The sequence below is a fragment of the Zonotrichia leucophrys genome, chromosome 4, assembly GCF_028769735.1.
Source record: "Zonotrichia leucophrys gambelii isolate GWCS_2022_RI chromosome 4, RI_Zleu_2.0, whole genome shotgun sequence".
In the NCBI taxonomy this organism is placed as follows: domain Eukaryota; kingdom Metazoa; phylum Chordata; class Aves; order Passeriformes; family Passerellidae; genus Zonotrichia; species Zonotrichia leucophrys.
In genome coordinates, this window is record NC_088173.1 from 42,507,693 (window position 1) to 42,535,662 (window position 27,970).

The 27,970-nt window shown below is 47.7% G+C and overlaps 1 protein-coding gene across 2 annotated transcripts in view; it reads left to right on the forward strand.

Annotated features, from left to right (window-relative positions):
- Nucleotides 1–27,538, forward strand: part of MAML3 (mastermind like transcriptional coactivator 3) — a 161,869-nt gene extending 134,331 nt beyond the window's left edge. For both annotated transcript variants that reach the window (XM_064711345.1, XM_064711344.1), the window contains 3 exons: nt 19,904–20,128; nt 20,953–21,040; nt 23,668–27,538. In XM_064711345.1, the coding sequence (XP_064567415.1) occupies nt 19,904–20,128; nt 20,953–21,040; nt 23,668–24,656 (1,302 nt within the window). In that variant the 3' untranslated portion in view covers nt 24,657–27,538. The remainder of the gene's footprint in view (nt 1–19,903; nt 20,129–20,952; nt 21,041–23,667) is intronic.
- Nucleotides 27,539–27,970: the final 432 nt, after the last annotated feature.

Sequence of the window (27,970 nt, forward strand, 5' to 3'; positions counted from 1 at the left end):
TACATCTTGTATGTGAGCAAGACAAACGAGGAACTCTGTGTCCTGGCTTTGTGCTCAGTGTGCATTTCATGCTGAACAGCCCCTTGGGTTTAGCTGGTGAGCACAAAGGAAAATGAACGTTTTTCTGCCATGGGAGGATTTCTGAATGATCAGGGGAAAGAGCACCCCGTGTCCTTTGTAAGCCTAATGAAGGCAGAGCAGCTGAGGGTCCTTCAGTGACTGATGCAGCATCTTCTGGTCCCTGCCTGCACCGAAATAAAAATCGTCAGCCTTGATCCTTTAAAACGCAGGCCAGGTTTTGAGCAAAATGGCTCAGGTTGGAGTCAATTGACAAGTGGCTTCTGCTGTTTAATTCACACCCTGGTAACAACACTTGCATGAATGATATATAGACAGCCACTTTTGTCTCTGAACGTTTGACAGCAATTAGGGCTTCACTCCAGGGCAGAACATCATACTAACACTGGAGTGCTGGAGGAGGAGGTTAGGGTAAAGAAATTAGCCATCTGTCTGGTGGAGACTGTATCCTCCAGGAGGCAGTTGCATGTCAAGAACAGGAAAAATGTTTCCATTCTCATTGTCCCGCACTTCAGTAGTACACAAAGGCATGAAAGGCGCATTCACTCCCAGTTATGTGGAGGTCTGCCACCAGCCGCCCCAACAAACACTGCCTGGCAGTTGCAGCAAGTGGCAGCTGAGAGCTGCCCCCTGTGTGCTGTTTGCAGAGCAACCTGTCAGTCTGGGCTGTCCCATCAGGGAGAGCTGGGAGGCAGGGACGGAGGTGTTCAGCAGGGGAAAGCAGAGCCTGACTGCAAATGAGGAGGCAGAGTGGTTCTTACAGCCTCCCTTTCCTTTCCTTTCCTTTCCTTTCCTTTCCTTTCCTTTCCTTTCCTTTCCTTTCCTTTCCTTTCCTTTCCTTTTCCTTTTCTTTCCTTTTCCTTTTCCTTTTCCTTTCCTTTTCCTTTTCCTTTCCTTTCCTTTCCTTTCCTTTCCTTTTCCTTTTCCTCTCCTTCTTTCCTTTCCTTTCCTTTCCTTTCCTTTCCTTTCCTTTCCTTTCCTTTCCTTTCCTTTCCTTTCCTTTCCTTTCCTTTCCTTTCCTTTCCTTTCCTTTTCCTTCCCTTTCTTTCCTTTCCTTTCCTTTCCTTTCCTTTCCTTTCCTTTCCTTTCCTTTCCTTTCCTTTCCTTTCCTTTCCTTTCCTTTCCTTTCCTTTTTTAAAGAAACCAATCAGCTACAGCATTTTCCTGTCAACAATCTAGTTCTGATAAACACAATGCCCTTGCACAAGTCCCCTAGCTTGATGATTATAAAATTCAAATGTAGGACAATTTTTCTTGCCTGATTTTTAAATGCGTCTGTGAGTCTACAGAGAAAAGCACCTGTGAGAGAGCAAGGGGCAGCAGAACATGTATTTTCATTGGCTGTATTTGCCAGCTTCAGAGGGCAACTTGATTCCAAACTACTGTTGTGGTAAAAAAAATCACAACTCACCAGTAAAGCTGCTCTTGTCAGCCTTCCTAATTGTACCTAATTGAAAGCAAACCAGTGGGACACTCCAAGTCAGAACTACAATTTAATAGGAAAATGAAAATAAATGCAAAAGGCTTAAGCTGACAGAGTGACCTGACACCCTGTGGGTGAGGGTGTTGGCAGCAGTCCCATTAAATGGTGGCTGCAGCCCTCAAGAAGGGATTGATGGATGTGCCTCTGTTGGAGCGGGGATCCTGTAGAAAGGCCTGGTGTTCCTCTGAATGTCCAGTGGTGGTTCTGTAGCTCTTGTCCTCTGGGAATCCAATAGGTAAGGCTGTTTGTGGAGCTCCAAATCTCCGGCTATATCCAGGTAGGGATGTCTGGTTTCTCCCCCTGGGTGGAACATCTCACAATGGGATGGTGCTCCTCTCCCAGCAGCCATGTGAATGAAAGACCACAGGAAAAGGCTGCTTGGGAAAAAACACCTACCACGTTTTTCCTTTGTACAGACTTTGCCTTTCTTCTTTCAGATGTGAAAGATAGAGCTGGCAGAGGATGCCTTCCTTTCCTGCAAATGAGATTTCAATACCCAAAGAAGTTGACAGTGTCCCTCTCTGTCTTATGCTCTGACACAGTGGAAGGCTTCAGCTTAGCCCTGGTAGTTATGCCATAATTGTCTGAACTGATCCAGGGGGAAGCTGTGGAAAAGTGACACATGTATCCTTTTTTTTTTTACATGTCACTCATCCAATTGGCTTTTAAGAAGAGCACTCTCCAGGCCGTCTCTAGAAGGACCTGTCTGCTAATGGGCACATATCACAAACTTCTTGATCACCTCCTCCTCCCAGGCTTTTTATTGTTTGTTAAAGAGCATTGATGTGCTGCAAGATTGTCTCATTACAGTAATTCCAGTGTGCTGGACTAAAAAGTCCTCATGGGAACTGGGAGATGAGCTAGCTGATCTTCTCCATCACTGCCTTCTGTGATTCTGTCGTTTGTATGTGACACTCCTCTAAACACTGCCCTCAGAGAGCACTGCTGGCAATACAGGGCTGAAACGCTGGGATTGTGCAAGGAGAGCCTTTCTAGCTCAAAGCAAATCACATAATTGAAGGTGCAGACAGCTTAACCAAAGCAGGGCTTTGAAGTTTAAGCATGTGGCTCCTGCCAGCACTGAGCCTGGCTGTGCCGTGGCAGAGGTGCCCATAAGGAGGGGCCAGGTGTGTGCCTGGCAGTGTGCAGCACTCAGGTGACACCTGACAAAGGGGAAAAGCAGTTTGCTGAAGGGGGAACACACAGCTGTCACAGCTGTCGCGGTGGATTCGTGGTGCTCTGCTGCTCCATCTCACCCTGGCAGATACAAGGAGATGCTTGTGGCACTGCCTCGGCCACAGAAAATCCCTCAGTTTTAGCCAAGAATCCTGGTGTCCTTCTCCTGCCTGCTCCTTAACCTATGTTCTTAGTGACATTGCTCAAAGGAAGTGGAAATCACATAGGATAGAAATTTTTTTTTTTTTCCTTGAGTATTGAGGAAGGCTTTTTTGTCAGTTGATATGTTTAGGTGCATGCAGAAAAGAAATACAATTCTGGGCTTTAATTTCGAGAAAATGTTTTATCTGAGAATGTAACTAAAGCATGCAGGCACTGTAGCTCCCTGGATCCTGTTGCCTTGCTGGGGCTGGGGCAGTTTGTTGAAATCAGAGGAACTGTCACTGTTGTGTAGGGGTGGAGATGCCAGGGCATCAGGCACAGTAGTGATTTGTCCAAAATCTGCATTGTGAATATATCAGGCTGCCAAAAACCAGTCTTACAACATCCTCTCCTGTGTAGGGTTAATAAAAACATATCCTGCACACTTCCTAGAGCTGCATACACCCACCTGCCCCCTTTCCACCAGCTAATGACCTGTCTGGAAGCAAAGAAATGTGCCTGTTCTTGGGAGACCGGGTAGCTGCAGGCAAGGTGGCACCCCGGGCTTTTTGCCTGAAAGAAAATGGGTTGATCTAAATAAGATTCTGAAATAAGTTCCTTTTTTCCCCTCATATCAACAGCACACAGGACCCTAAGGCCACAGTACTTCCTTACATTGCTATTGACAGAATGCTCTGGATCCCAAGGAGCTCTTCAAAGAGGAACAGCTTGTTTACCTTTACTCCTTTTTGATCTTGCTTCATAAGCACACACAGAGCTGTCCTGTCCCTGAGCAAGGAGAGGTGTGCTCTGGCTGACTGGAATTACTTGGACAGTACTGAGTATTCCCAAAGCTGAGATCAAATGCAGTCAGCTAGCCATCACTTGAGAAAAAATTATAAGATGGAGTAAGAAAGGACTTATTAACAGAAAACAGGAGCTGGTTTTGCATCCTGCTTTTTCCTTATCTCAGTAGGAAAAGGTTCTGTGTTGTATTCATGCCTTAGCTGTGGTGAAGTGGAGGGTCTGATCCTTCTCCAAGACTGAGGCAGCAGGTGAGGTTGTGGCCAAGGTGCCCTGTGCTTGCCCAGAGCTGGAGTGGTGGCTCAGGAGCCATGGGAGCACCGGGCAAAATGCCACTTAAAAACATCGGGGACAAGGATTTGATGGGATTCTCTGTCTGTTCTGGAACTGGTACCACAACCCACCTGTAGATATTCTTTAAGGAATAGAAAGCCTATGTTAGATGTGTGTTCTCTTTTATGATTTCTGTCTCTTGAAATGGATCTGACAACTCTTAAAATTTCTGAAAGCTTTGAGGAGGAGGAAGAGATCTCTGTGTGCTTGTTCAGCACTAGTCTCTAGCTCTCTCTCCTCAGGCTTCTCCCCTCCCATGTACTCATGGGCATGGTATTGGGAACAGGATGCATCCATTCAGCCTTATCCCAGCAGGAGATAGCTGTGGCTATTCTGTGTTCCAGGGTGCACCCAGCACAGTGAAGTGTTTTATTCAGCCTCCTTGCTTGTTTGAAAGGAGGCTGTTGAGCACTCTGACCACCACTGAAGCCCCACTTTTACAGCTGGCCATGAATTTCCAAGTGTGCAGTGATATCTTTAGCTCTGACTCCAGAGATTTCCTGTGGAGCGGCGAGATGCAATCCTGAAAGCTAAATATACTTTCCTGAGCTGATATGCAGCCAGACAAACAGGGGCAGTGTCAATACCAGCCTTTTCCAGTGCTGAAAGGGGTGAATCATTCTGGAGGAGGTGAGGCCTAGTTCAATTAATTACGCAATTAAGTTTGTTTTGGTATTTTACCAATCTTTGGACCTCTCTGTGTGTTTCTCTTGTTTGTACACCTCTGGAAAATGCCGTGTGACCATTGCAGAGGAAGGTTTGCACCCTCCGGGCAGACTTTGGCTGCAAAACAGTGTTGTAGGTTTTCACTTGTATAAGGCCACAGCCTTTAAGAAAGTTGAGAAAATACATTTTGAAGCAGTCCCAGTTTAGTGAGGGATAATAACAGTAAAAACCTGGAAATGAGACAGACAACACAGAGCCACTCCACGAGCTTCCTGCACCACTTCCCCAGCAGCTTTTGAAGGCCTGTGCTTCTGCCCTGACTTGCATCTCTGCTGATTTTAGTGCCTAGCCAAAGCAGCTGGAGTTTGCTGCAGGATTGTTTCTGAAATGTTAGGGAGAGGAAGAATGAGGTTTACTTATGCTTGGGGGTTTTTTCCTGAGCATTGTCAGCATGCCTTTTTCTGGCAATGGTGTGTTTATATCTCTTAAAAGAGAAATGTCTCATTGTAAGCAGTGAAAACACGCACTACTACCTCAGCTCAGAGTAACAGAATCATTTGGAAGGAAGCCAGCAAACAAAACATGCCACTTACAGTTAAACAAAAATAATACTTCTGGTTGATGAGTATAGGGCAACAATGCACATTGCTGATGTGTTGTGCTTGTTAAAGAGCTGATGTTTTCGCAGTGACAAACTGAACACTGAAGTCTGATGACTGTTACAATTTGGAGATGTCTGGCAAAGTTAGACATGTGTCATCATGCTAAAATCCCAATCCTTTCTGTAGCAAATCCCTAGCAGCATCTTCAGCTGCTTATTTCCCAGAGCTTGTTGGTAGATTTTGGTGAAGCCCAGAAAGATGCCAGCACCAGGATGGATGGTGATTCTGATGGACACCACAGCTGCCAGTCTGGGTGCCAGAGATATCTCAGTCTTACATGTGTTTTCATACATAATATCTAGAAAATCAGGTGTGGGAGGTTGAAATCCAGTGAAAATTCAACAAAATGTTTGCTCCCAAAGGATACAGGTCAACATTTTCAGGAGCTACTGTGAGATATCTGAGTGCTTTGATTTTTGGACACTAAGAAGCAGATGAGAGTCTTCAGAAACTCACAAAAATTGTGACACTCCTAGTAGTGATAACTGCATCTTTTATTTGAAACATTATGAATTACCAGCTAGAATGTAGCACAGGAATCTCACATCACATGGTGTTAGGGGGAATATTTGGTTAACAAGTTTGCTAATGGAGGAACAGTACTGCTAAAAAGTGACCTGTTAAACCTGTCTGAAGTAAGAATTGTGATTCATTTAGGTGTTTCCTACTAGGTACCCAGTCTGTTGCAGTGTTGTAGGTAGTTTTGGAGGAAAAAAAAATTTCAGATGCTAATGACAGAGTTACAGCTAAAACCTAAGGGGAGGTGGAGCTAAACAAAAGAAGGATTCATTAGAGAACAAAAGAAACACTGGAGACTTTGAACCTAGGAGTCTCCCACACATCAGCTAGGTGTACTGCCAATATGCTACAGATGTGTGTTACATCAACACATAAGGTAATGATATATCTACAAAGGGCTGAATGCATCTGTTTGATATTTTGTGGTGAATTATATTTAAGCAGGTGGGAAGCTGCAGACTCCCCAGTCCCTCCACATATCAGAAATAAGGTATCAAGAGGTCCAAAGCTATCTTGTGCAGTTTTTGTAGACTCTCAGCTGACAGTCACACCATGTGTTGGTAAATTGGAGCCCTGCTCTATGATTGGGAAGTACAGCCCGTGGTTTCACAAAGCCACTTTGGCTTTGCTTCGTGAAAGGTTTGAGGTATCATGAAAAAATGTAGTAAGGAAATGTGAATGCTCAGCTAGAGGAGGTCACTGACAACCTAGGCACCTGCCAATGTCATTAGCTCCTTTGGATTTTGCACTGTAGGGACCTAAAGGAAATGTTCCCTAAAAATAGCCACCTAACTTACAAAAATGAGTCAGCGAAACCTTCCTTCAGCTGAGCTGCAGCTGCCTGAGCATTCTGAGCAGTGGTAATAGCTGCATTATGGATCTTTTTCCTTTTCTCAGGAGACTAAACTTTACAAAGGGTAAAGAATGATGGATGGAAGATCTGCCCTGTTTTCAGTTAAATAATTTCCAATATCACCTAAGAGGGAGCCGAGAGATTCTGTCATTCCATCAGCATTTTAGATTTTCGCAGAGCCTGGCCTTGGTTTGGTGACTGGGATTTGAGTCACCAGTGCTCTGCCACTTACTGGGTTTTTTTCAGATACACAAACAGCTTTGCATTGGGACCCTGAGACACGGTCATATTCACAGTGATGGCAGGTTGTATTAATGAAGGGCATCATTCTTTGCAAACAGTGGTGTTTTTAATTAATAACTCCAGCAGGACTTTTCTGGGATTTGCATTTTTCTATTCCACGTCCTTTTTAAGTTACTGAGATAATGAAATTACAAGGATGAAAGTGGGGGCAGGGGGAACGCAACTCAAAGTCTGGAAAATAATTGCTGCATTTTTTTCTAAAGAAAGACTGTAGTCTTCATTCCTGTTAGTGATAGCTCAAACAAGGCACCAGAGTTGACTGGCAACTGCACCAATTAGCAATGCTGCTGTTGGTTTGTGAATTGCATGTGAAATGTAGAATTTGTCCAGAAGTGCTAATGCAAATTGCCCAACAAAAATGTGCCTTCTGTGTCAAGTCTTTTCACTTGTTCTGACACACTGATGTCTCCCCAGATTTCTCTGATCGGCAGATCCCTCTCTCAGCTGACAGCTACCAGAGCTCATAAAGTAATGAAAATATTTCTTATTGCCATTAGCTGGGTCTTTTCAGGGAGGACTCCAAGCCAGCACCAGCTACTTGCTATACAACATCATTCTGACTTTTATTTATAGCCTATTGGACTTCACATTCTCAGACTTAAATGCTAAAAGCCCAGTAAATGCCTAAGATTTTACCTGCACAGAAGTTCAAAGACCTGGTCATCTGCCACAACAGTAATTTGGTCACTTTGCATGTGTTCAACATCCCCTGTTATTGTACGTGGTGATAACCTTTGTACAGCACTGGAGGGGGCTGAGCTGCAATTGCCATGGGAACTGTAACTTAACATTTCCTGGCTTTTTCAGCACATGATAGCTCATCCTTATATTGTGTTCTTTAAGAGAAGAAGTAGTGAAGCAAGGGCACAGTGAAATAATGGTATTTTCACACCTACAGAATGTAAAATAGTGTATTTAGCTGTATGCAGATTGAAGTTGGATTTGTTACACTATTTATTGCACCTCTAAACTGTAGTCCCAGTTTAGGAGTCTCATTGTTCTGGGCCCTCTGCAGATGCGGGACGTAAATATGTTTCCTTCCCCACAAATACTTCTAACCTAAGAGCAAGATAAGAGATAATGCAGGCAGACAAACACACCAGAGAGTACAAGGAAACAGAAGGCTTCTGGACATCATGGAGACAAAACTTCTACAAATGTAACTATAGTGGGGCACGGTTCAGGGTCAGATTTGGGTGGTCTGGAGACTCTCCTCCCCAGAATGACATCCAGCAGGGAGAAAAGCACCAAGGCACTTGTAGCTAAAATGTAACTTGTGGAAAAGAGTGGGTTGTGATGGGGTGACAGAAAGTCTCAGCAGTGAGAGAGAGATGATGTGTGAGGCGGCATATGCTGCAGCTGGGTTTGAGAGCAAGGGAGGGTGTGGAAATTCAGAGTAAAGGGAATCACAGAGAGGGCCACAAGGAGAGAGATAGCACAGGCAGGATGACAGGCTATGATAGCATAGCAGGACAGCAGAACCTGGGCAGTCACCAAGTAGGGTAGGATTGCAAGTGCCAGGGTGTGAGGCAGCAGGGGCCTGGCTGTGGCACTGCACAGAGCATGGGGGCACAGGTAACAGCCAGGCCATGGACTGAGTGAATCCAGGCTGTGGCACTGCACAGAGCATGGGGGCACAGATGACAACCAGGCCATGGACTGAGTGAATCCAGGCTGTGGCACTGCACAGAGCATGGGGGCACACACAACAGCCAGGCCATGGACTGAGTGACAGCCAGGCTGTGGCACTGCACAGAGCATGAGGGCACAGATGACAGCCAGGCCATGGACTGAGTGACAGCCAGGCTGTGGCACTGCACAGAGCATGGGGACACAGATGACAGCCAGGCCATGGACTGAGTGAATCCAGGCTGTGGCACTGCACAGAGCATGGGGGCACACACAACAGCCAGGCCATGGACTGAGTGACAGCCAGGCTGTGGCACTGCACAGAGCATGGGGGCACACACAACAGCCAGGCCATGGGACTGAGTGACAGCCAGGCTGTGGCACTGCACAGAGCATGGGGGCACACACAACAGCCAGGCCATGGACTGAGTGACAGCCAGGCCATGGGGACTGAAGGACAGGAAGGACAGCAGGCCTAGGGAGTAAATGAGAGCCTACTTTGAGCTTGAGCTGACAGATATCCACAAGATAATCCCAGAGGCAGGGCATGAATTTAGCTGGAACAGACGGGAAGTGGCCAGGGACAGAGAGGCAGGTGGGTGAGTCACAGGTGCAGAGAAGGTTCCTGAATGTGCACAGGGAGAACTTAGTCTGAGACACAAGGGACAAGGAAAGGAGACAAAGAAGGAGGACACAGAGGCAAAGAACAGCAGCAGGTGGGAGGGTGAGCAGTGACAAACTAGTCTGAGTAACCCTGAGCAAGCAAAGGAAGGTGCTGGAGTCAAGCAGGAGCACTGGGAGAGGAGGACCAGGCTTCCAGAAGGAGCTGACAGGCTATGACAGAGAGCCTGGTGTAGTGCAGAGCTGCAGCCAGACAAAGAAAATTGGAAACTCTCTGATTCTGCTTCTGTGACAGGAGTGAGGTGAAAGCCCGTTTGAGAAAGAATCTGTTGGAGATGGAGCCTGAATTCAGTCTAAATCATATAAATCAGCAGCAGCAGACTCAATAAGCTTAGAGCTGACAGTGAGAAGAAATAGAGAGCTGGAGAGTCACTAGGAGTCAAAGGTTGTTTGGATTTTTTTTACACATGAAGATAAAGCCAGTTTGTGTTGCAATGGGAAAGAGCAAGAGGAGAGAGAGATATACAAAAGGAGAAGGCAGATGGGGGCAAGAGAAATGAGAAGAGAGGACCCAGTGAGGTTGCCAGAACAAGAATAAGGGCTGGGGACCACTGATGAGGCCACCTCTTGTGTGGGCAGGAGCAGGGAGCTGGGCAGGATGGGAAGTGGGGGTAGAGGGAGAGCATGTCTTGCTTAAAGTCTCTGTCATGGTTTGAGCCTGGCACAGAGCCAGTGCCCCCATGAAAATGCCCTCACCCTGGTGTCTGCTGTGAGATGTGACCAGGAATAAGCAAAACAGGCTCCAGCTTAAACATAAAGAACACTTTATTACCTAAACTACAGGAAAATAGGGAAAAACTATAAGGAAAAGGAAAAAAAATTGAAAACCTTACAAAAAAAAACCACTTTCCTCCTCCCCACTACCTGAATTTCCCAATCAGATACATTCTCCCAAATCACCAACTGCCCAGCCTGGCACCACACTTTAGTATACTCAAACTTCAGTTCATGAAGAGGAGAGGAGTCCTTCTTGTTCCATAGGCTTCCCCTGGAAACACGCTGAAACCTCTGTGCTTCCAATGTCACTCGGCACCGCCCGGAAAGTCCTTTTGCCGCTTGTGACATCTTCCTTCCATGCCCAGTGCTCTCACCACCGTGCATGGACCAGAGCTGCTTTTAGGGTTGTCTTTTAAGGATGCCTTGTCTCACTCCAAAAAGGCACAGTCTCTGCTTTGGGACATCTGTCCCCCCCATATTTTTCCAACCCCCTGGGGCCGGGGGGTCCCCACGATGAACCCTCCTGGTTCTGAGGCACTGCCTCCCCCTAAGTGCAGTCTCTGTGTCAGAGGAACAAACTGAGTCCATGGCCACAAGAAAAGTCCAGCCAAAAGGCCACTCCAAGCATCTCTCTCTTCACTCAGCCAGTCTTCTCTACGTCCTTCGGGCCAGGTCCTTGTTTCATCTTATCTCTTATCTCCCTTCTTAGTCAGCTCCGAGGAGGATCAGCATTCTTGCAAGGCCCCAATCATGAAAGAAAGGGGTTAAAAATTTCAGTCTCTGCCTGTCTCAGAACGATGATACTCCCACACGCACTGCTGCTGCGGCCGGCCGGGCTGCACCCTTCTCCCCCCTTTCTCCTCCTGGGCCGGCTGCTATCACATTCCGTCTCGCCGACTCTCCTCTCTCTCCCTCCTGGGGGGGGAATGGCTGCCCGATGTCTCTTGGGGCTCCTCCACCCTTCCATCCTCAAGGGCCTTCTCACCCCCATCTCTGTCCAGGCCCAGGCCTACCGCATGGCTGCCCCTCCCCCGCCCAGCAGCAGCGGCTGGACAGGGGAGGGAGATCTGACCTCTTTCCCTCAAAGTCCCAAGAGAGCCTCCCAGGGCCAGAGCTCTGCTTTTTAACCCCTGTGTATTCTCGGAGGTGTGTCCAAACCCCACTGGCTACATCAGGTGCCAGTATCAAACTCCGAACATCCATTGGTTTGACCACAGCATCCCAGAATTCCCACTTCTTCCTGGTCAAACCACCACAGTCTCTTATGGGAGAGATCAGCACAAACCTGTGCAAAGTCCAGTGAAGGCAGGGCTTCAGAAGTGAGTCCAAGGCTGCAAAAAGGCAGGGTTGTGCTTGTGCTGGGAGGACTAGTTAAGCTGGCAAAGATAAGTGGGCATTAGGAAGATGGCAGTACAGAAGGAGGCGAAAAAAGCATTCATGTTGTGGAGTGAGGGAAAAAAAAGAGGAAATGTAAGGTTTAAGAGGTATCAAGGCCATCTAGAAAGACTCAAACAGCATTAATAAGGGCTTGGTCAGCAAAGCAAGCTGTGCCTTAGAGACCTGGAAGTCTAGGGATAAAATCAGTTCTTCTATAACTTGAACTGAGTTAGGCTTTGCAAAGGAAATTAATTCAATTGTGAGATTTTCCTTACTTGTATAAATAGAGGGAGTCATACATATTGAGGTTAAAGACCTTAAAGGCAAGCTAGGCATAGCCCAAATCAGAATGCCTTATTCAGTTTTCAGTAAGGCTAAGATGACTGTGTCAAAGTAAAGGCCAGGTGGCTAATGGAAACACAAAAACAACATCCAAGAGGGAGGAAAAATCAAAAGAGTTTCAAGTGCTGGAACCAGGTGGTCTGGGCTGCTTGGATTCAAGGGTGTTAAAAGAACTAGCTAATGAAACCTACACCTGGTTGTGCCATCCCAACCAGCCTGGTTTATCAGCAGTTAGCTAAGTAAAACCACAGCAAAGGTCCTGTTGCTTTGCCAGGCAGCTGGACCACTTCCCTTGGGCCTGCCAGCTCCCTTATGGAAATATTTGGCTCTGGATTTGAGATGGAAGTCCCACTTCCAGAGGGGCTGCACAGACAAGCACATGCAAACAAGGCAAGGGAGTTATTCCAGCTCTTTGCAGTCACTGTCAGGCCCGAGGAAGATGATGGAATTTATACATTAATAGGTACAGATGAACATTCTTCATAAGCAGCAATGCCTTTATCATAATCTGCTGAAGGCCACCAGGGCTCTGAGTCACTGTGTACCCATTTGCCTTTCTTTTTGCCTTTTGCCATTTTTCTGTGGATATTTTTTTTTTTTTTGCCTTGGCAGAAGCAACGCCATGGGGGTGAGTGTAGCTTCTACCCAATTTCTGAGGTAAGGTGCCTTCTGCACAGGGGAAGGAGAGCATATGGCCCACAGCGTGTTTATTTCTCAGCCAGGATTCTTTCAGGCTTGGCAAATTACACACTGCTTGCTGAGGAGCAACACAAGAGCCAAGTTCAAATTTCTAAAAATGAAAGATTTAATTCATCGCAGCACAGAGAAAATGATCTGAAAAACACCTGTAAGTGTGAAAAAATACCTTTTGTTTATGCTCAAACAAAACAACTAAGAGGAAGTTTTAAAAAAATTCAGCTAGAGTAAAAAAAAAACTCTGCAGTCATCCACAGGAGACTTGAGGCAGCTTCTGCTAGGCATGAGCTAGAGCCAGGCTCCTCAAAATACCTCAACAAGCAGGGAGCTCCGCGGGTCCAAGGGGATACTGTGGTACAGGCTCAGGCCATTAGAAGGAAAGGGGCTGCCTGATAATGCAGAATGTTAACTTCTAGAGAGCTCCATTAGAGAGCATCTTTTTCTTACACTTTTGCTTTTTCCAAGCCCCATATTTTTCCCTGTGTGTGCTTAGAAGCTTTTCTTTCTCTTACATCATTTATTTTTATTGTGCCATTTTCCCTCTCTTCCCCCTTTTCATTGGCCCTGTGTGAGTGTTTGTTTAAACCATTTGCCTGCTTTCATCTTCCATTTTTCTTCTCTCCCTCTTTCCAGGAGCTCTCTAGCTGTGATTATCCTTACAATTCACATCAGCTTTCCTCCCTCCTGCTCCAGGATGGGCTTGAAGGAGGCATTGATTAAAGCTAAAACCTGCAGCAGGAAAATTTCTATCAGGCACCAGCTTCAGGGTCCAGTGGCTTCCATGAGCTCAGCTCTCACTTTTAGTTTTTCTCCAGGATCAGTTTCAAAGTCCCAGGAAATCTACAAGGACAGGGCTGAGCTGGCACTGAAATGGCAAACCACAGCTCCTTTTGCGGGCTGATCTGTATCCTTGGAAGCCCTCAGCCCTGGGAGAAGGCAGCAGGGATGTGGCATGGAAAAGCTTTGGCACGGGCCAGGTTTTCACCTCCCTTCCCCTGCCTTTTGCTCCCTGAAGGTTCCCTCTTGCTTTCTGAGTGCTAGACCACACTGTGGAATGCTATGGTGGCACAGCTTCACACAGCACTCCTTGAGTGGAGTAATTACAGCCTTCACAATATGCCTAAAATGTAAGGTTGGGCACTTCAGTGTTTCTTCAAATCCTCGCCCTCTTCCTGCCACCAGCCTTGCCTGAAGGCCAGTGCTCCTTTCTTTTATATTTTACTTTTTTTAAAGATATGGACGTAAAGAGGGTGTTTTGGTTTGAATTTGGGCTGATCCACTTTTTCTTTTTTCCTCTTAAAAATAATAATACCAATTAAAACTGCAATTGCAAGGAAAATAGTTATTTGAGATAAATGAATACTTCTCAGTGCACAAACCCACCCGTTATATCCTTACACTCCATACCATGGTCTTATGGTGTGCTGGTGAAACTGGGGGTAAACAAAACTTGAAAGTAGGACTGATTTCCCCTGCAAAGGGGAAGAAGGGAGAGATCACCAGAGCTGTTATTTGCAAAAGAGAAAATGAAGCTGGTTTTATTGAGCTGGTTGAAGTTTAGTGGCGTTCTGTTGAAATGCCACATTCCTGAATCCGTAATTCCTGAATCCCTCAGGGGTTTGTGGAGTGGAACCCCTGGGCTGGAGCAGAAGGGGGTGTGTGGGGAGGTGCCAGCAAAGCCCCTTCTCCTCTCAGGCTTTGACAAGAACTTCTGCTGGCCTTCAGCTCTTGAAGAGTGTTACAAAAAGAGCTGCCCCTTTTAGAGCCCTTTGTTTCCCACTTCATCACCAGAAATGAAGACACTGGAAGAAAACAAAAATACACCAAAGTCTGACAGATCCTGTGTGTTTTGTGGGCAGAACAAACTGTATGGAAAACACAGGGAGGAGAGATGCAGGTGAAGAGAGGTGAAAGGAAAACAAATCAGCTGCACGCAGAGGTCTGGTGTCAAACATCAGAGGGATCTTGTTTGCTCAGATACTGCATGATACTGCCAGACCATGGCAACCGGGGGCCTGGGGGGAGGAGAGGTCTGCAGCCCCTCCCTGAGGCTGGGTGACACAGGAAATGGGTGAAGCAATCCGCTCTGCTGAGCCTGCTGCTGGAGCTGGAGCCAGTGGATTCCATCCCTTCCTCCTAATCACTGCTTTTTCTGAGGCAAAAAGCACCCCCAGAAGTCTGAAATTAATGGATTTGTAATTTCCTTAGTCTGTCAGATGGTGCCATTCTGAGAAAGGTGGCTTTGCTGTGGGCAGTCTGATTTAGAGAGAGGATTAAGATCCCTGCGAGACGCAATAAGTCACAACATTACATTACAAAGAATCCAATAGAAATATTTCTGAGGGAGTACAGGAATGTGCTTTCAGGCTGCTCTGAAAACACTGGCCAGAGATGATGTTTCACTGTGACTCAGTGTATGGAAATGGAGTCATATTTTTGATCCCAGTAATAGGCTGGAGATTCCCCTGGTTAACAGCCAGCCACACACAGACACAGAGATATGCAGGCAGTGCCTGTGTCCCCAGCAGCAGCCCAGGGCTGTGCAGAGCAGGGCTGTTCATCAGCCCTACACATCACCTGGAGCATCACGCCCATCCCACTGCACTGGTGCTGTGTTTATCCACAAGGGCGTGCACCCTTTAAATGGTGGAGATCTGCCATTTCTGATAGGTAACAGAATCAGAGGGTAAAAATGTGATTCTTCTTTCTGATTTGAATCTGTCTTCAGCTTCCAGCCCTTGTATCTGGTTTTGCCTTCTTCGTTGGATAAAAGAGCTCTTTAAGGAATTTCTTCCCTCATGAAGGTATTTTTATCCACCATGGTCAAAAGCATCTGTCCGTTCTTTTTGTGGTAAGCTAAATGGATTGAGCTCTTTAAGTCACTCGCTGGCAGGCATTTTCTGCCACAAATCATTTTTTTGTCTATTTTTTCTGCTCTGACTCTAAAATGTAGATGTCTGATTGCATACATTTTTCAAGTGTCATTCTTCTGATGCACAGTGCAGGATAAGCTACCTCCTGGCTTCTATTTGCTTTTTATATTCAATATCCATTCACTCACATGACACAGAACAGCACAGAAAATTATGTTTGTTTGTCTGTTTTACACATTCCCAACCCTGCTCTCCAGTCTATGTCTCTTGCAGCTTGTTGGGCAGTGCTTTGCTCAGAGATGTGGAATGCCCATCCTCTGTTGATTCCTGCCAGTAGCTGCCTGGAACAGCCCCCTTTTCCCTGAGGTGCCACTTTGGCCCCCTGGCCTTCAGCAGGAGCAGAGCTGGCTCCTCCAAATGCACCAGTCTGTGCACAGAGGGATGGACAATGGGCAGGCCTGGGTGTCCCCACCTGGCTCCTGGGGCTTCAGCTGGTGCTCGTTCTGCTTGTTCTGCAAGGAAATTGCATGATTGGTTTTGGCAGCAGTTGGGGGATTGAATGACATGTGCAAGGAATAAATCACTGCATGATAAGGAAGAGGCACGAAAGATTTGAGACAAAGAGGAAAATCTCGTTTCCACTTCCCTTTGTTATCATTTTACTATGCATAACTGTACATATCACACATATGTTACTCTGAGCTCCTGCAGAGTATTCCATCACTCCAGCAGAGCCCTGGAAATTCACTGGGAGGACACAGGATTTATCTTCCTGCTGCTTAACTAAGGATTGGCTTATCCACAGGGGGCAACTCCTGTGGAGGCATTAAGTGAGCAGTCAGATCCCTGCACAAGTTCATCTTGCCCTACACCTGTCCAAACCTACAGGCCTGTCCAGGTGTGCTGTGCTGACCATTTGGAAATGCTGACCATTTGGAAATGCTGGCCATTTGGTCACATTCCAGCTCTGGGAACAGGCAGCTCTTTGGCTCCTTCAATCCCTGCTTTTGTTCCCAGGGGCCAAGCTCTTCATTCTGTCCTGGGCTGCCTTAAAAGTGGGCAGCTGAGGCTGCAGGGGCAGGAGGGCTGCCAGGAGGCTGATGCAGGGCCTGAACCTGCTCTGTGTCACAGCTGAGGCCCTTGGCACCATTGTCCCTTTATGTCAGCAGCCCTTGGCCTCACCTGTGCCTGGGCGAGAGCCCTGCAGTGAGCTGCAGCACGGCTGCTCCCCGCTGGAATGCCTGTGACTCTGCTGAGCCACGGCGAGCAGGAGAGAGCTGTCTGCAGCCTGAGAGCAGCACACAGCGGCATGGCGTTAAACAGAACCAGAGCGACAAGTGAGAAATCACATTGTACCACTTTCCCAGATAGCATGAGCTGAGAACATAATCTGTGTTTCCCCTTCCAGGGCATCTTGTCACTGTCCTCAGGGACCAGCTGCCCACAGAGCAGCCCTGGGCACAGGGCAGGAGCTGGGCAGTGCCCTTGCTGCTGCAGATCCCTGGAGCTGCAGGGTGAGCCAAGCTGTGTGCATGGGCACACCAGAGGGGTGAGATGCAGCCACGGGCTGGGGGCTGATGGGGGTGTCTGGAGTGCAGCAAGAGGCAGCAGTGCCGGTTGGTGGAGAGAGGAAAAGGCAGAGGGTGTAGGAAGGAGAAAGGGATAGCAAGGAATGAGGAGGAGGAGCAGGAAGGCTCAGGGTGCAATAGGAGGATGAGGGAACAGTCAGGCAGAGCAGGAGCAAAGAGGGCTGTCAGTGAAGCTTGCATTAGTTTGGGTTTTAAGCTCTGTAAGTGTGAAGGTGCTGCACTCAGCCTGCGTTGTTTGACTCAGTGTTCAGCCCCTGTGTGAGGCTGCGTCTGGGTCTGGAGCTGCCATGGCTTGCAGGAGGCAGCCCTGTGGAGCCCAGTGCTGCTCCCTCCCTGCCCAGCTCCTGCCACACTGCCAGGTGCCATCTCCCCTTGGAGCACAACAGCAGCAGTGCCAGCTGCAGGGCTACAGCTCTGGGGACAGAGCTCTGCTCCAGGGGCTGGGGAGCATTTTCCTGCAGACACTCTTGGCCTGGGCTGTGCTCTTATTTACAGGACACACAACGCAGAGCTGCTCCCAGTGATCTCAGAAGGGCCCTTCAGCATCAGTTGGGAAGAGTTTTTGCCAAGAACAAAAAGAAAAGGAGAAGAAATGTTCTGGGCAGGAGGGTGGTCTAGATAAAGGACTGGCTTTAAGAGCAACAGGAAGTTTTCATGATGTACCTCGAAATGACTGAACACACAACACTGGAAGTGACACCTGTGTGCTAATCTTCTGTTTCCTTCAGCTGCTGCACAGTTCACCGGGCTCACGCCAGCTGGTGGGGCTCCTTTCAAAACTGTCTTCCTTTTAACCTCCGGCATTAATTTATAACATAACTCATCAGAGAATGGAGTGCTTTCTGTGTGGAGTGAGCTGTCCTTCAGCTGCACCTGTGTGTGCATTGGGAGCCAGGACAGGAGTTCTGTAGGAAGGTTTGTTTTTAGGCAATTCAGAGAGGACTTGGGCTGCAACCCCAAAGGCAGCTGAGCACTGAAGCTCGCAGAGGAAGCTCCAAGGGATGTCACAGCATGCCCCTCCCTCGGCTCCGGGGGCTTCCCCCTCCTTTTTCTTCACCTTGTGGTGGCTGCAGCAAAGGCTCCATTATTTGGCAGCATGGCCTTGCTTTTGTCTATAAATGGAAGCAATTGGCCATGATCCCAGTATAACACAGGATGGTCCTGCACACCAGTTATGCAACTGGGAGCTTGATGACTTCATCAGAAGCTGGGGGAGGGCCAGGGGGGGTAGGAAAAGGCGTTTGCCATCAGCTCTGCTGGAGACAGCCAATAAATGTGTGTTCCCCCAAAGCAAAGCAAGCAGAAGCTCAGCGACAGGGGTGGGTTTGATGAGGGGTTTGGTGCAGGAGCAGCCAAGGGATCCTCAGTGATTCCTGGACCCCAGCTTGGGGCAGACCCAGCCACTGCTGCAGCCCTGGCCTTAGGGTGCTGCAGGGACCATGCTGGACCAGGCTGCAAAATGCAAAGTGGGTGATGTGACTGGGGGAGAAGTAGAAAGAGGAACAGGGAGAGAACTTTCAAGCCAATATAGATGTTAAAAGGGAAAGAACCTAAATGTTGGAGAGCTGCCTTTCAGCAGAGCCCTTCAGGGAGTATCTGTGAAAAGTAGAGATGTGGACAAATTGTATTTGTTATTTCCATGGGAGAGTCCTTGAAAACCCGACCCTCATGCAGAAAGGCTGACCCTCATTTCCCAAGGTACACTCCAACATTGAACTTAACCCTTTCCCTGAGTGGGTGGCGTGGGTGCTGCAAGATGCCCTTTCTGTACACCCAGATCACACAGTGATGGCAGAACTCAAAAGCCAGCGAGGCAGGTGAATCCGGACCTCACCCTGGCAGGCCTTGGACAAAGGATGCTAAAGCGATACAGGTCCGTTCCATCGAGTTGGTGGCTTTGAATAAGTACTTGCCGTCTCTATTCTTCGGTTAAAGAGGTTCTACGGGCTCTCATCACCCGAGATAGGGACCGGGCCCGGAGTTTGCAAACACGGCATCGAGAGCGGCGCGGTGCGAGCCGGGCCCCCAGCGAGCGCTGGCGGTGAGGCCGGTTTGCCCGGGCCGCGGGACAGCCGGCCTGGGGCAGGGGGCTCGGAAAGTCCCGGGAATGCTCCGCAGGCCGGCAGCGAGTCCCGGGAACGCTCCCGAGACCCCGGGAAGCGGCGGCACCGCGCGGCTCCACCCGGGCCGGGCCGCGAGTCAGCAGCGCCACCTGCCGGCAGCGCCGGGACACCGCTCCGTTTTCCTTCCTTTTCCTTCCTTTTCCTTCCTTCCTTCCCTCCCTTCTTCCCTTCGGGACGTGCATGGGATTTCCCTCCCTCCTGACCTTTCCTCAGTGCTTTTCCCAGCACTAAAATGCAGCAAATTGGATTCAGAACACGAAGAGAGAGTGGGATGTGTGCAGGGAAGGCGCTTGCCCTGATTCCTCCTAGCCACACACACTGGTGCAGTGCTGCAGAATGGAAATCTTGAATAAAGACATAAAGGAGTTAAATCCTGAGGTTCTGGAGAGGAATTAGTGCTGCCAGCTCCCACTGTTCATTGTGTGTGCCCAACACCTTGGCTTCTCAATCCAGGGGGCTATGTTGCTATGTTAAATGAAGAGAGGGAAACGGAAAGGAAGAGAAAATATAACATTCTACTTGAGAAAGGAGAAAAAGTTTAGAAAAACATTACTCTGAAGCAAGAAAAAACTTAGCTTACAACTTCATTGTTTCACTAGTAATTAATTATAAAGTGCTCCTGCTTTACTTGAGGGGCTTTGAATTCCAGGAGAAAAGGGGAACCTATTCCCTATGGGGAGCAGTCCATGGCTTGTTCTCCAAGCTCCAGGCTTCACACACAGCCTGTGTGCCACCTCAGCCTGGAGAGCTGCATTCCCTGCCTGTGCAGCAGCCAGTAATGGGGCATTCCCTGTCTCCGTGCACAGGAGCACCAGGCAGCACAGTAACAATGCATTCCCTGTCTCTCTCTCTGCACAGGAGCACCAGGCGGGAGTGCCGCGGCCCCTGCAGCCGGCGGGCTCCAGCAGCATGGGCACAGGCTCCAGCCCCGGGGGACACTTCCTGGGCAGCCAGCCCCAGGCGGCCCTCATGAAGCAGATGCTGATGGAGCAGAGGGCGCAGCTCCACGTGATGGAGCAGCAGAAGCAGCAGTTTCTCCGGGAGCAGAGACAGCAGCAGCAGCAGCAGATCCTGGCGGAGCAGGTACGGTATCCATCTGACTCCAGTGCATCTGGCACCAGCTCTTCCTTCTAGATTTGGGAATTATCTCTGTGGGTCCTGTCAGGGTATTTCAGCAATGCTTGTCAAAGAAGAGGCAACAATCAGCCCTACCATTAGCTTGGGAAATATTACCCGTTTTTCCAATAGTCGTGTTGGATTTTAGGCACTGGAAAAGTTAGCTCTTAATCTGGCATCTAGTGGTGCACTTAGTCCAGCAGAGGCAGACTCAGCTGCAGTTACAGTCACAGGTCCTCTCCCCTGCATTTGGCGGTCACCACTCCCCAAATATCATTCACTGAAGCACAAGAGGGAATGTGCCTTAGTAATCCCTTTCTGTTTTGGCTCAGGAATGCTCCAGCTTGCAGCTGAGTGTTATAAGTGCAGACACGGAGCAAAGCCTTGCAGCAGGAGCACAAGCCTCTAGACCTTGGCAGGGCTGAGGGAAAGAAGGTGTGTGTGTGTGGCTACAGCTGCCCTTAGACCTAGATGGGCAAAGTTAATTCATATCCCTCCCTCTCCTTTCTGCCTGGAGACAGTTCAGCTCGTGCTGTAGAGGTCAGGGTGAAAAGGCTGTAAGCAAGGAGTGATGATGGTGTTGGCCTCAGTGCATGTTCCTTTTTGAGCCAAAAAGAGTCTGAGTGCTGAGTAGCCCAGGTGCTCTGAGGAGGACTCCAGATGACTCTGCCTGTCTCTCCAGAACACCTCACCAAATAAGAACCACTGCAGGTTCTGCAGTTTTGCCACCAGCCTGTTAATTAATTAATCATCTCTTCCTCTTCTGCTTTGTTTCTGTCCTTCATTTTCAGCAAATGCAGCAGCAGTCACATTTGCCTCGGCAGCATCTGCATCAGCAGCGAAGCCCATATCCAGTGCAACAGGTCAACCAATTCCAAGGTAAGAGTCCAGTTGTTTTTCCTGTTTTAGAGTTAATGCCCTAAAGGTAGCAAATGTGTGAAGGCTTGTGCAGTTTGTGACTACCAGGTTTAAAGCAGTGTGCCAGAAGAGGAATACAGGCTGTTGCACACACCACATATTTTACCAAAGACAAATGCCCAAGTTTGCATATTCAGTTAAGTTTGTATTTTCCTTTCTGCTCTCTTCAGTGAAAACTGCTTGCTTTTTCTTTTTTTTTTTTCCTTTCTCCCCCCCTTTTTTAAATGACATTTGTTTTGCCTCTTTAACATCCAGATGTCATGGATTCATTGATAGATTTATCTTGTTGACTCTTATGAATTTTTTTCCTGCTAGCATTTCTGAATGTATCTTGGTTTTGCCCCTCCTTCATTCCCCACTTTATCTAATTCAACGAGCAGAGAATTTAAGAGAGGGCATCCTTATCTAGAGAAGGGACAGATAAATGTCAGGTGTGGGAAACACAGTAAAATATATGAGATGTAAATAGAGGGTTTTTTAAATGATCTCAAAAAAAGCACAAGTATTATTTTGATGTGCTCCTAGGTAACTGAAGTGCACTCATTTTGGCTTAGGGAAAGAAGTTAATTCTGAGCTTTTTAGGTAAAAAGCATCAGCTGAAGTCTTCACTAACCATGACTTCTATATTGACATGAAATGAACACACACTTGTGCTGTATATTCATGGTAATACCATGTAGATGCAACAGAAAACAAGGGAGGCACTTCTGGACATTCCACATTGCCATTCTGGTTCCCAGGATGTGAACGGGCAGCCACATCTTCTGCTGGCATATATCAGGGTGGCCTCTTCTAATCACATCCTCATTTTTATCTTTGGCACCATAAGTTCTGTACAGAATTACTTTTTTCCCCAATAATTCATTTCCAAAATCAAGAAGTGTGAGTGCACAGCCATCCACTGAGATGCATACATACAATCTCTCTGCATTCATGCTTCTTTGAAACACTGCCTTTGCATGTATTATTTAAAATAAAGAGAGAAGAGTTTAGGCTAATCTGACAGAGCAATGAGTTCATTTTCATAAATGAACTAATTTAAATAGTTCACCATTTTTTCCTTTTTAGTCACATGAATGTAATCCAGTGCAGTAGGTTATGTGTAAATGAGACCAGAAGGTGGCCTAAAACCTTGGCATCTGTTGCAACTCTCATTTAACTACTCCTTGTCTGATCTCCTGTCACTTATGCCATGTACAATAGTTAACAAAAGTAGTATGTGAGCCTCTTGCTGTTAGTGACTCTTTTGGAGCTTTTCAACTGCCATTCTCAATTAAAAAATAGCTAAAGATGCATTAAGATTTTTACATTATCTGTATCTTAAGCACTTGCTCGAGTCATCATAAAAAGACTTTTTCTAATCATGAAAGGAGCTGATCTAAGTTAAGAAAAATAGGAACCCCAGTGCCAATCATTAAGAAAGCAGTTTGATAGCATGAATAAAGTAAAAGCTGCCACTACACACAGCCTATTCCAGTGAGATCCAGATGGTCTCACTTCATGCTACAAAATGTTTCATTTCCAGCTGTGTGCTGGAGCTAAAAGCATCCACCAGAAGCTTGTGGTGCTGCAGAAAATGGAGTTGTAGCCATCCTCTGTTATATAATAGAATTACATGTATAGAAATGGTGCTTCCTTTATCCACCTGTTTCTCATGGAAACCAAGCCAATATCAATAACAGGGACCAGTGTTCTGTTGTCTGCCACTGAGGGACAACCAATAGGAGCAGATTTAAGAACATTCAGATTCTGTTGTACGGTTCAGAACCCTTAAGCAATGATTTCATATTTACACCTGGCATTTAATAACATTTGGGCCTGCAGAAGTTGTGTGCCTCAGATACTCTGAGCTTCAACTGCCGAGTGTTGTATTTAGTCAGTGACTCAAATCTGCAGAATCTGACTATTTAGTTAGTGACTCTGACTGGTGTATTTGGTAGTGACTCAAATCCACAATGGACCCATGGTGTAATCTGAGCTCCAGGTAACTGTCTTTATTTAAAGATTGTAAATATAGAAGCATATTGGCTTCCCAGAAATCAATAGCTCTCCCCTACCCCTGAAAGTAAGACACAAGCATGGTTAAGTTATCTGTCATGGTGTGGAATTTAACAAGGCTAGGATCTTCTGGTTTCCCATCACTGGCCTAAGGTGAAGTAAAATGTGCTTATAGTATTGATTCACTAATACACTCTCCCTGCTTTAAATGTCCACAAAAACCCGATTTTTCTTCTTTCCATAGAATTAATCAGTAGCTATGCTATAGAAAATCCATTCATTAATGCCTCCTGAGCTATTAAAAGAATTGATTGGCCTTCTGAGACTGACATTTCCATTTTCAAGGCTTAGTTTTGAACGACAATGGAGATATTTAAAGGAAAGCTTCAAATGGTAAAGTGAAGTTCAGCTGCTTCAAAGAAGACCAGTGGAAGTTTCTCTGTTTGCTTGCTAGAAGCTGAATTAGGTGTAGCTGAAGAAGATAAGTGCTGCTGAGGATGCTTCTACAGATTGTCTCTTATGCAAAAGTGCGTTAATTAAGATTTGCAGGTCTGTGGGCTTTTCCTTACCTTCCTCCTTTTTTGGTGCAGGTTCACCCCAGGATATGGTGGCTGTGAGGAACCAGGTAGCCCTGCAGAGCATGAGAACATCCCGAATGATGGCCCAGAACGCAAGCATGATGGCCATGGGTGCCTCCCAGAGCTCCAGCACGCTGCTGACCACGGCAGGCCAGTCAGATATGGGAGTGACTCCTTACAGCAACGCCTCTGCCAGCCAGCCAGGAATGTACAGCATCAGCACGGGCATGAGCCAAGTGTTGCAGCACCCAAACCAAAGCGGCATGAACCTGGCGCAGAGCACGGGCCAGGGAGCACGGCAGGCTGCCTCTGGACAAGCAGTGGGAATGGTTGGAAGTTTTGGTCAGAACATGCTGGTGAACTCTGCTCTTCCCCAGCATCAGCAGCAGATGAAAGGACCTCTGGGCCAGGGCTTGCCGAGGCCGCAAGCACCACGACTTCAGAACCTGATGGGGCCTGTCCCTCAGGGAGCACAGAGCTGGCAGCAGCGAGGCCTGCACGGCGTACCTGGCAGGACTAGTGGCGACATGGGGCCCTTCAGCAACGGCACCGCGTACGCCGTGCCAGCGGGGCCGCGGGTGCCCAAGCAGCACTTCCCTCAGGGCCTCAGCCAGACTGTCATGGACTCGAGCGCCACCGTGAGGGCCGTGAACCCGGCCCTGGGCAGGCCACTGCTGCAGCCCCTGCCCGGGCAGCAGGCGGGCAGCCAGGCCAGGCCCGTGGGGATGCCAGCAATGAGCCAAGGGGTGTCTGCCATGCCGGGCTTCAGCCAGCCCCCAACGCAGCAAATGCCAGCTGGAACCTTTGCTCAGAGCAGCCAAGGCCCAGCCTATGAGAGGAATCCCACTCAGGACATATCTTACAACTACAGTAATGGAGGAGCAGGGGGGTCATTCTCCAGTTTAGCAGAGGGCACAGACCTTGTGGACTCCATTATCAAAAGCGGACCAGGGGATGAGTGGATTCAAGAACTTGATGAGTTGTTTGGAAACCCCCAGTGAATGGGATTGTACAGTCTGGAGCTTTGGTTATGTTTTGTTACGTCTGAACAAGCAAAGAGGAAGTCAGATGTTCTCCCCATCCCTGCATTGTTGGTTTTTGTGTTGGTTTGGGGTTATTTTGGGGTGTTTTTGTTTTTAACTGTGCAAACCGAGCTGATCTGTAGCCAACTTTGGAAGATTCAGGGGACGATGAAAACATCAACATCCCAAAACTGTCACCAAGCAATCCTTGTTGCGTGGCAGTGCCCACTGTGTGGTGTATGTGTGTGTGTGTGTGTGTGTGTCAGAATGGAGAAAGTGGAAAAGCCAGCTGATGTGTGTGGCTGGGAAGATTCCTTCTCCCCCCACTCAAAACAAGGCTTCATTGCACAGTGGTGAGGTGGGTCCTGGTACGTCCCATCTCTTTCTGACTGTGCACATTGCAGCTTCCAGGGAAGCAGAAGGAAGAGCTGGGAGCAAAGCCTGCAGACACTCAGGGGTGATTGCACAGCCCTGGTCAGAAATGGGGCAAGCAGGTCTGGGGCAGCCATGGCCAGGCGATGGGGCTGGCTGGGCTGTCCTGAGGGAATGCACAACACTCACATGGCAAACCTAAACAGTCACAGGGAGGTCACCGTTTTCACTGCACAGTGATAAACCCCACTGCAAGTGCAGAAGAACATAAATCTGGCAGTGTTGTGAGGGCAGATTGATTATGTGACTGCTGCTGGGGACAGCCCAGTGCTGGGTTAACTTAATGAACTGCTCAGTCCCCTTGGGACTTTAAATAATGTTTCCCAAGCCAGAGCACTTGGCATGGCCCAGCTGTCTGGGCTGCTGAAGGGCTGAGAGGAACCAAGGGGCATTAGCAGAGCTCCTCACTGGTGCCTCCCTCTGCTTCCTCCCCAGGGTGCTCTCAGTTCCCTCCCTTCCCCTCCTGCTCCTGCAGTGTGAAGCCAGCTGAGCTGGCTGCGCTTTGTTTTCAGGCAAGCCACAGAGGGCCAGGCAGGGGAGGATAAAACAGGCATGAGAAAACACACAGGGAGGGTTTGGCACACAGGAAGACCTTCTCCTCCCCTCTTGAAAAGCCCAGGTTTGGCAGGTAGCACTACCCCACGGTGTCTGGGCTCTTGATGTGGTACATTCATTTTTAAACAGATGTTTGGTCTAATATCTCTGGTTTGCTGGAATAAAATTCACTGCAGTATTTGAAGAACAGGAGTCAGTGAGGGACTACTGTAAAGAACATTCAAGAGTGGGTAAAATAATTGATATTGCAAGCATGGGATCTGCCCCAATAAGGTTTTAGATAATAAGGATGTATCACTGTTTCCACTGTTTGGACCTGTGATGAAGTTGTTATAGATCTCACACAACACTGAAGTCACCAGCCATTCTGAGTGTGTACAGCAGGTTCCCAAACTGCAGTTGGAGGCTGTTTTCTGGAACCTATTACCTCTGTAGTGTTTTCAGCTGAGGGCTGCATGTCAGGTTATGTAGTTGTGCATCTAAAAAATGTTAACATGACCCACAGTCCAGAGCTGTAGCACCCTGTGGCCCAATGCTGGCCTCTGAGAGCCGTGAGCTCACTGCTCTGCAGCAGTGTGCCAGTGCCAGTCCCAATTCCCCAGCTCCTGGTCACCTCCCTTTACGCTGCTCTCCCTGGCCACAGCAGTGCCAAGTGTTGAGCCCCTGAGTTCCAGGGAGGCTGAGGGCCTTGGCACTGGGCACTTTCATGTCCTGCCTTTCCCCGTGGAGCACAGACAGGCATCACATTAAAGAGGGAGAGCAGATGAGTCTGGAACCATCTCTGTGCCCCCTTGAGGCTCCCTTCTGAGCAATTTCCCTTGCTGGGCTTGCCTAGTGGGGGGAATCACCTGTTCTGAATGCTGTGAGGCAGCAGGACAAGCTGCATTTTTAATGTGCTAAAGGTGAGCTACCAATCCAACCTGCCCTGGCTGCTATATTTTTTAAAATGGCTTTAATCTCATCTCTTTTAGCTGACCCCTTTATAAAATACAGCACAAGGGCCAATCCCAGCTCCTGCTGAGGATGATGAGCATGATTAGCATGCCTGCTGCTTCAGTAGGAGCCAGGTTGGGCCTTGATTCAGTGGAAGGGAGCGCCAGAAGAGTTTTTGGTTCATCCTGTGGGTCAGCATCTCCTGGGCAGACTGGAAGGGACAGGCAGACCCTGGGAGGAGCCCACCAGGGCTCACCTCCCAGCACAGAGGGGGAAAGGGGAACAGAAACACGCACCCACCACACAGCCGCCAAGCAAGCCCGTGTGCACCGGGGAGATACAGGCCCTGGTGATGAATGGTGGTCAAGGCGAGTCTCTGTTGTCTTTGTAAGGCTTCCTCCAAATACTCCACACTGGGATCAAGTACTAGAGAACAGATTTTATTAGATTCAGGTTGATTGTTTTTTTTTTTTTTTTCTTTCTTACTATGGTGCTGATGTACATGCAATGTTTTAAAAGAAGTCACTTGTAAATATGTTTTTACAATTCTACAGATATCACTGGGTCTACTATCTGTAAAATATATACATATAAATATATATATATAAATATATATATATACTGTTTGTTTAAAATAGAGTATTTTTATTTCATTCCTTGACTCATCCTTACTGCAGTGGTATTGCACTTCAGATGACATCTAATTACTAATTTGTACTGTATCCCTGACAGCAACTTGCTCCATTTTATTCAGATTTTTCTAGTTTTCTGGTTTTACTTTGTACATTAAGCATTGCTTATTTCCTTTTGAGACCTGTACAGAGTCTGAAAACATAGAAAAACACCTGATGTTGCTTTTAAAGAAAAAGAAACAAAACAAAAAAACAAAAGAAACAAAACAAAAAACCAACCAAACAAATAAAAGATGGTTATATGAGTCATATACCTGGTGTATATGGATCATGTCTTGCGCCTCAGTGAGCAATCTTGCATGGAGGGGAGGGAAGCTGCATGCAGGTTGGTCTGAATCAGCAAAAATAGGGAGTGGGGAGGTACTTCCAGGGGGGAAACAAGGTGGAGGCGAGGTGGGGAGGGAGAAGGGAAACACGTAGCTGGACAGAGAAGTCGGAGAAAACAGGAAAACTGGAGAAGGATAAAGACACAGGCTTAGGGTAATTCCCTATCACCTACCAGTACAACAGTGTGAGAATTGTGTTGTCAGAAGCCTTTAGGAACGTGCAGGTAGATCTGTTGGACATGTTGGACATGTATTTCCTGTCCATACATGGGGACAGGAGGTAGGGCGAGGAAGAGGAGAGAAGAGAACGTAAAACATCAAAGCACTATAACAGGTAAGCTTGGAATAATTTCAG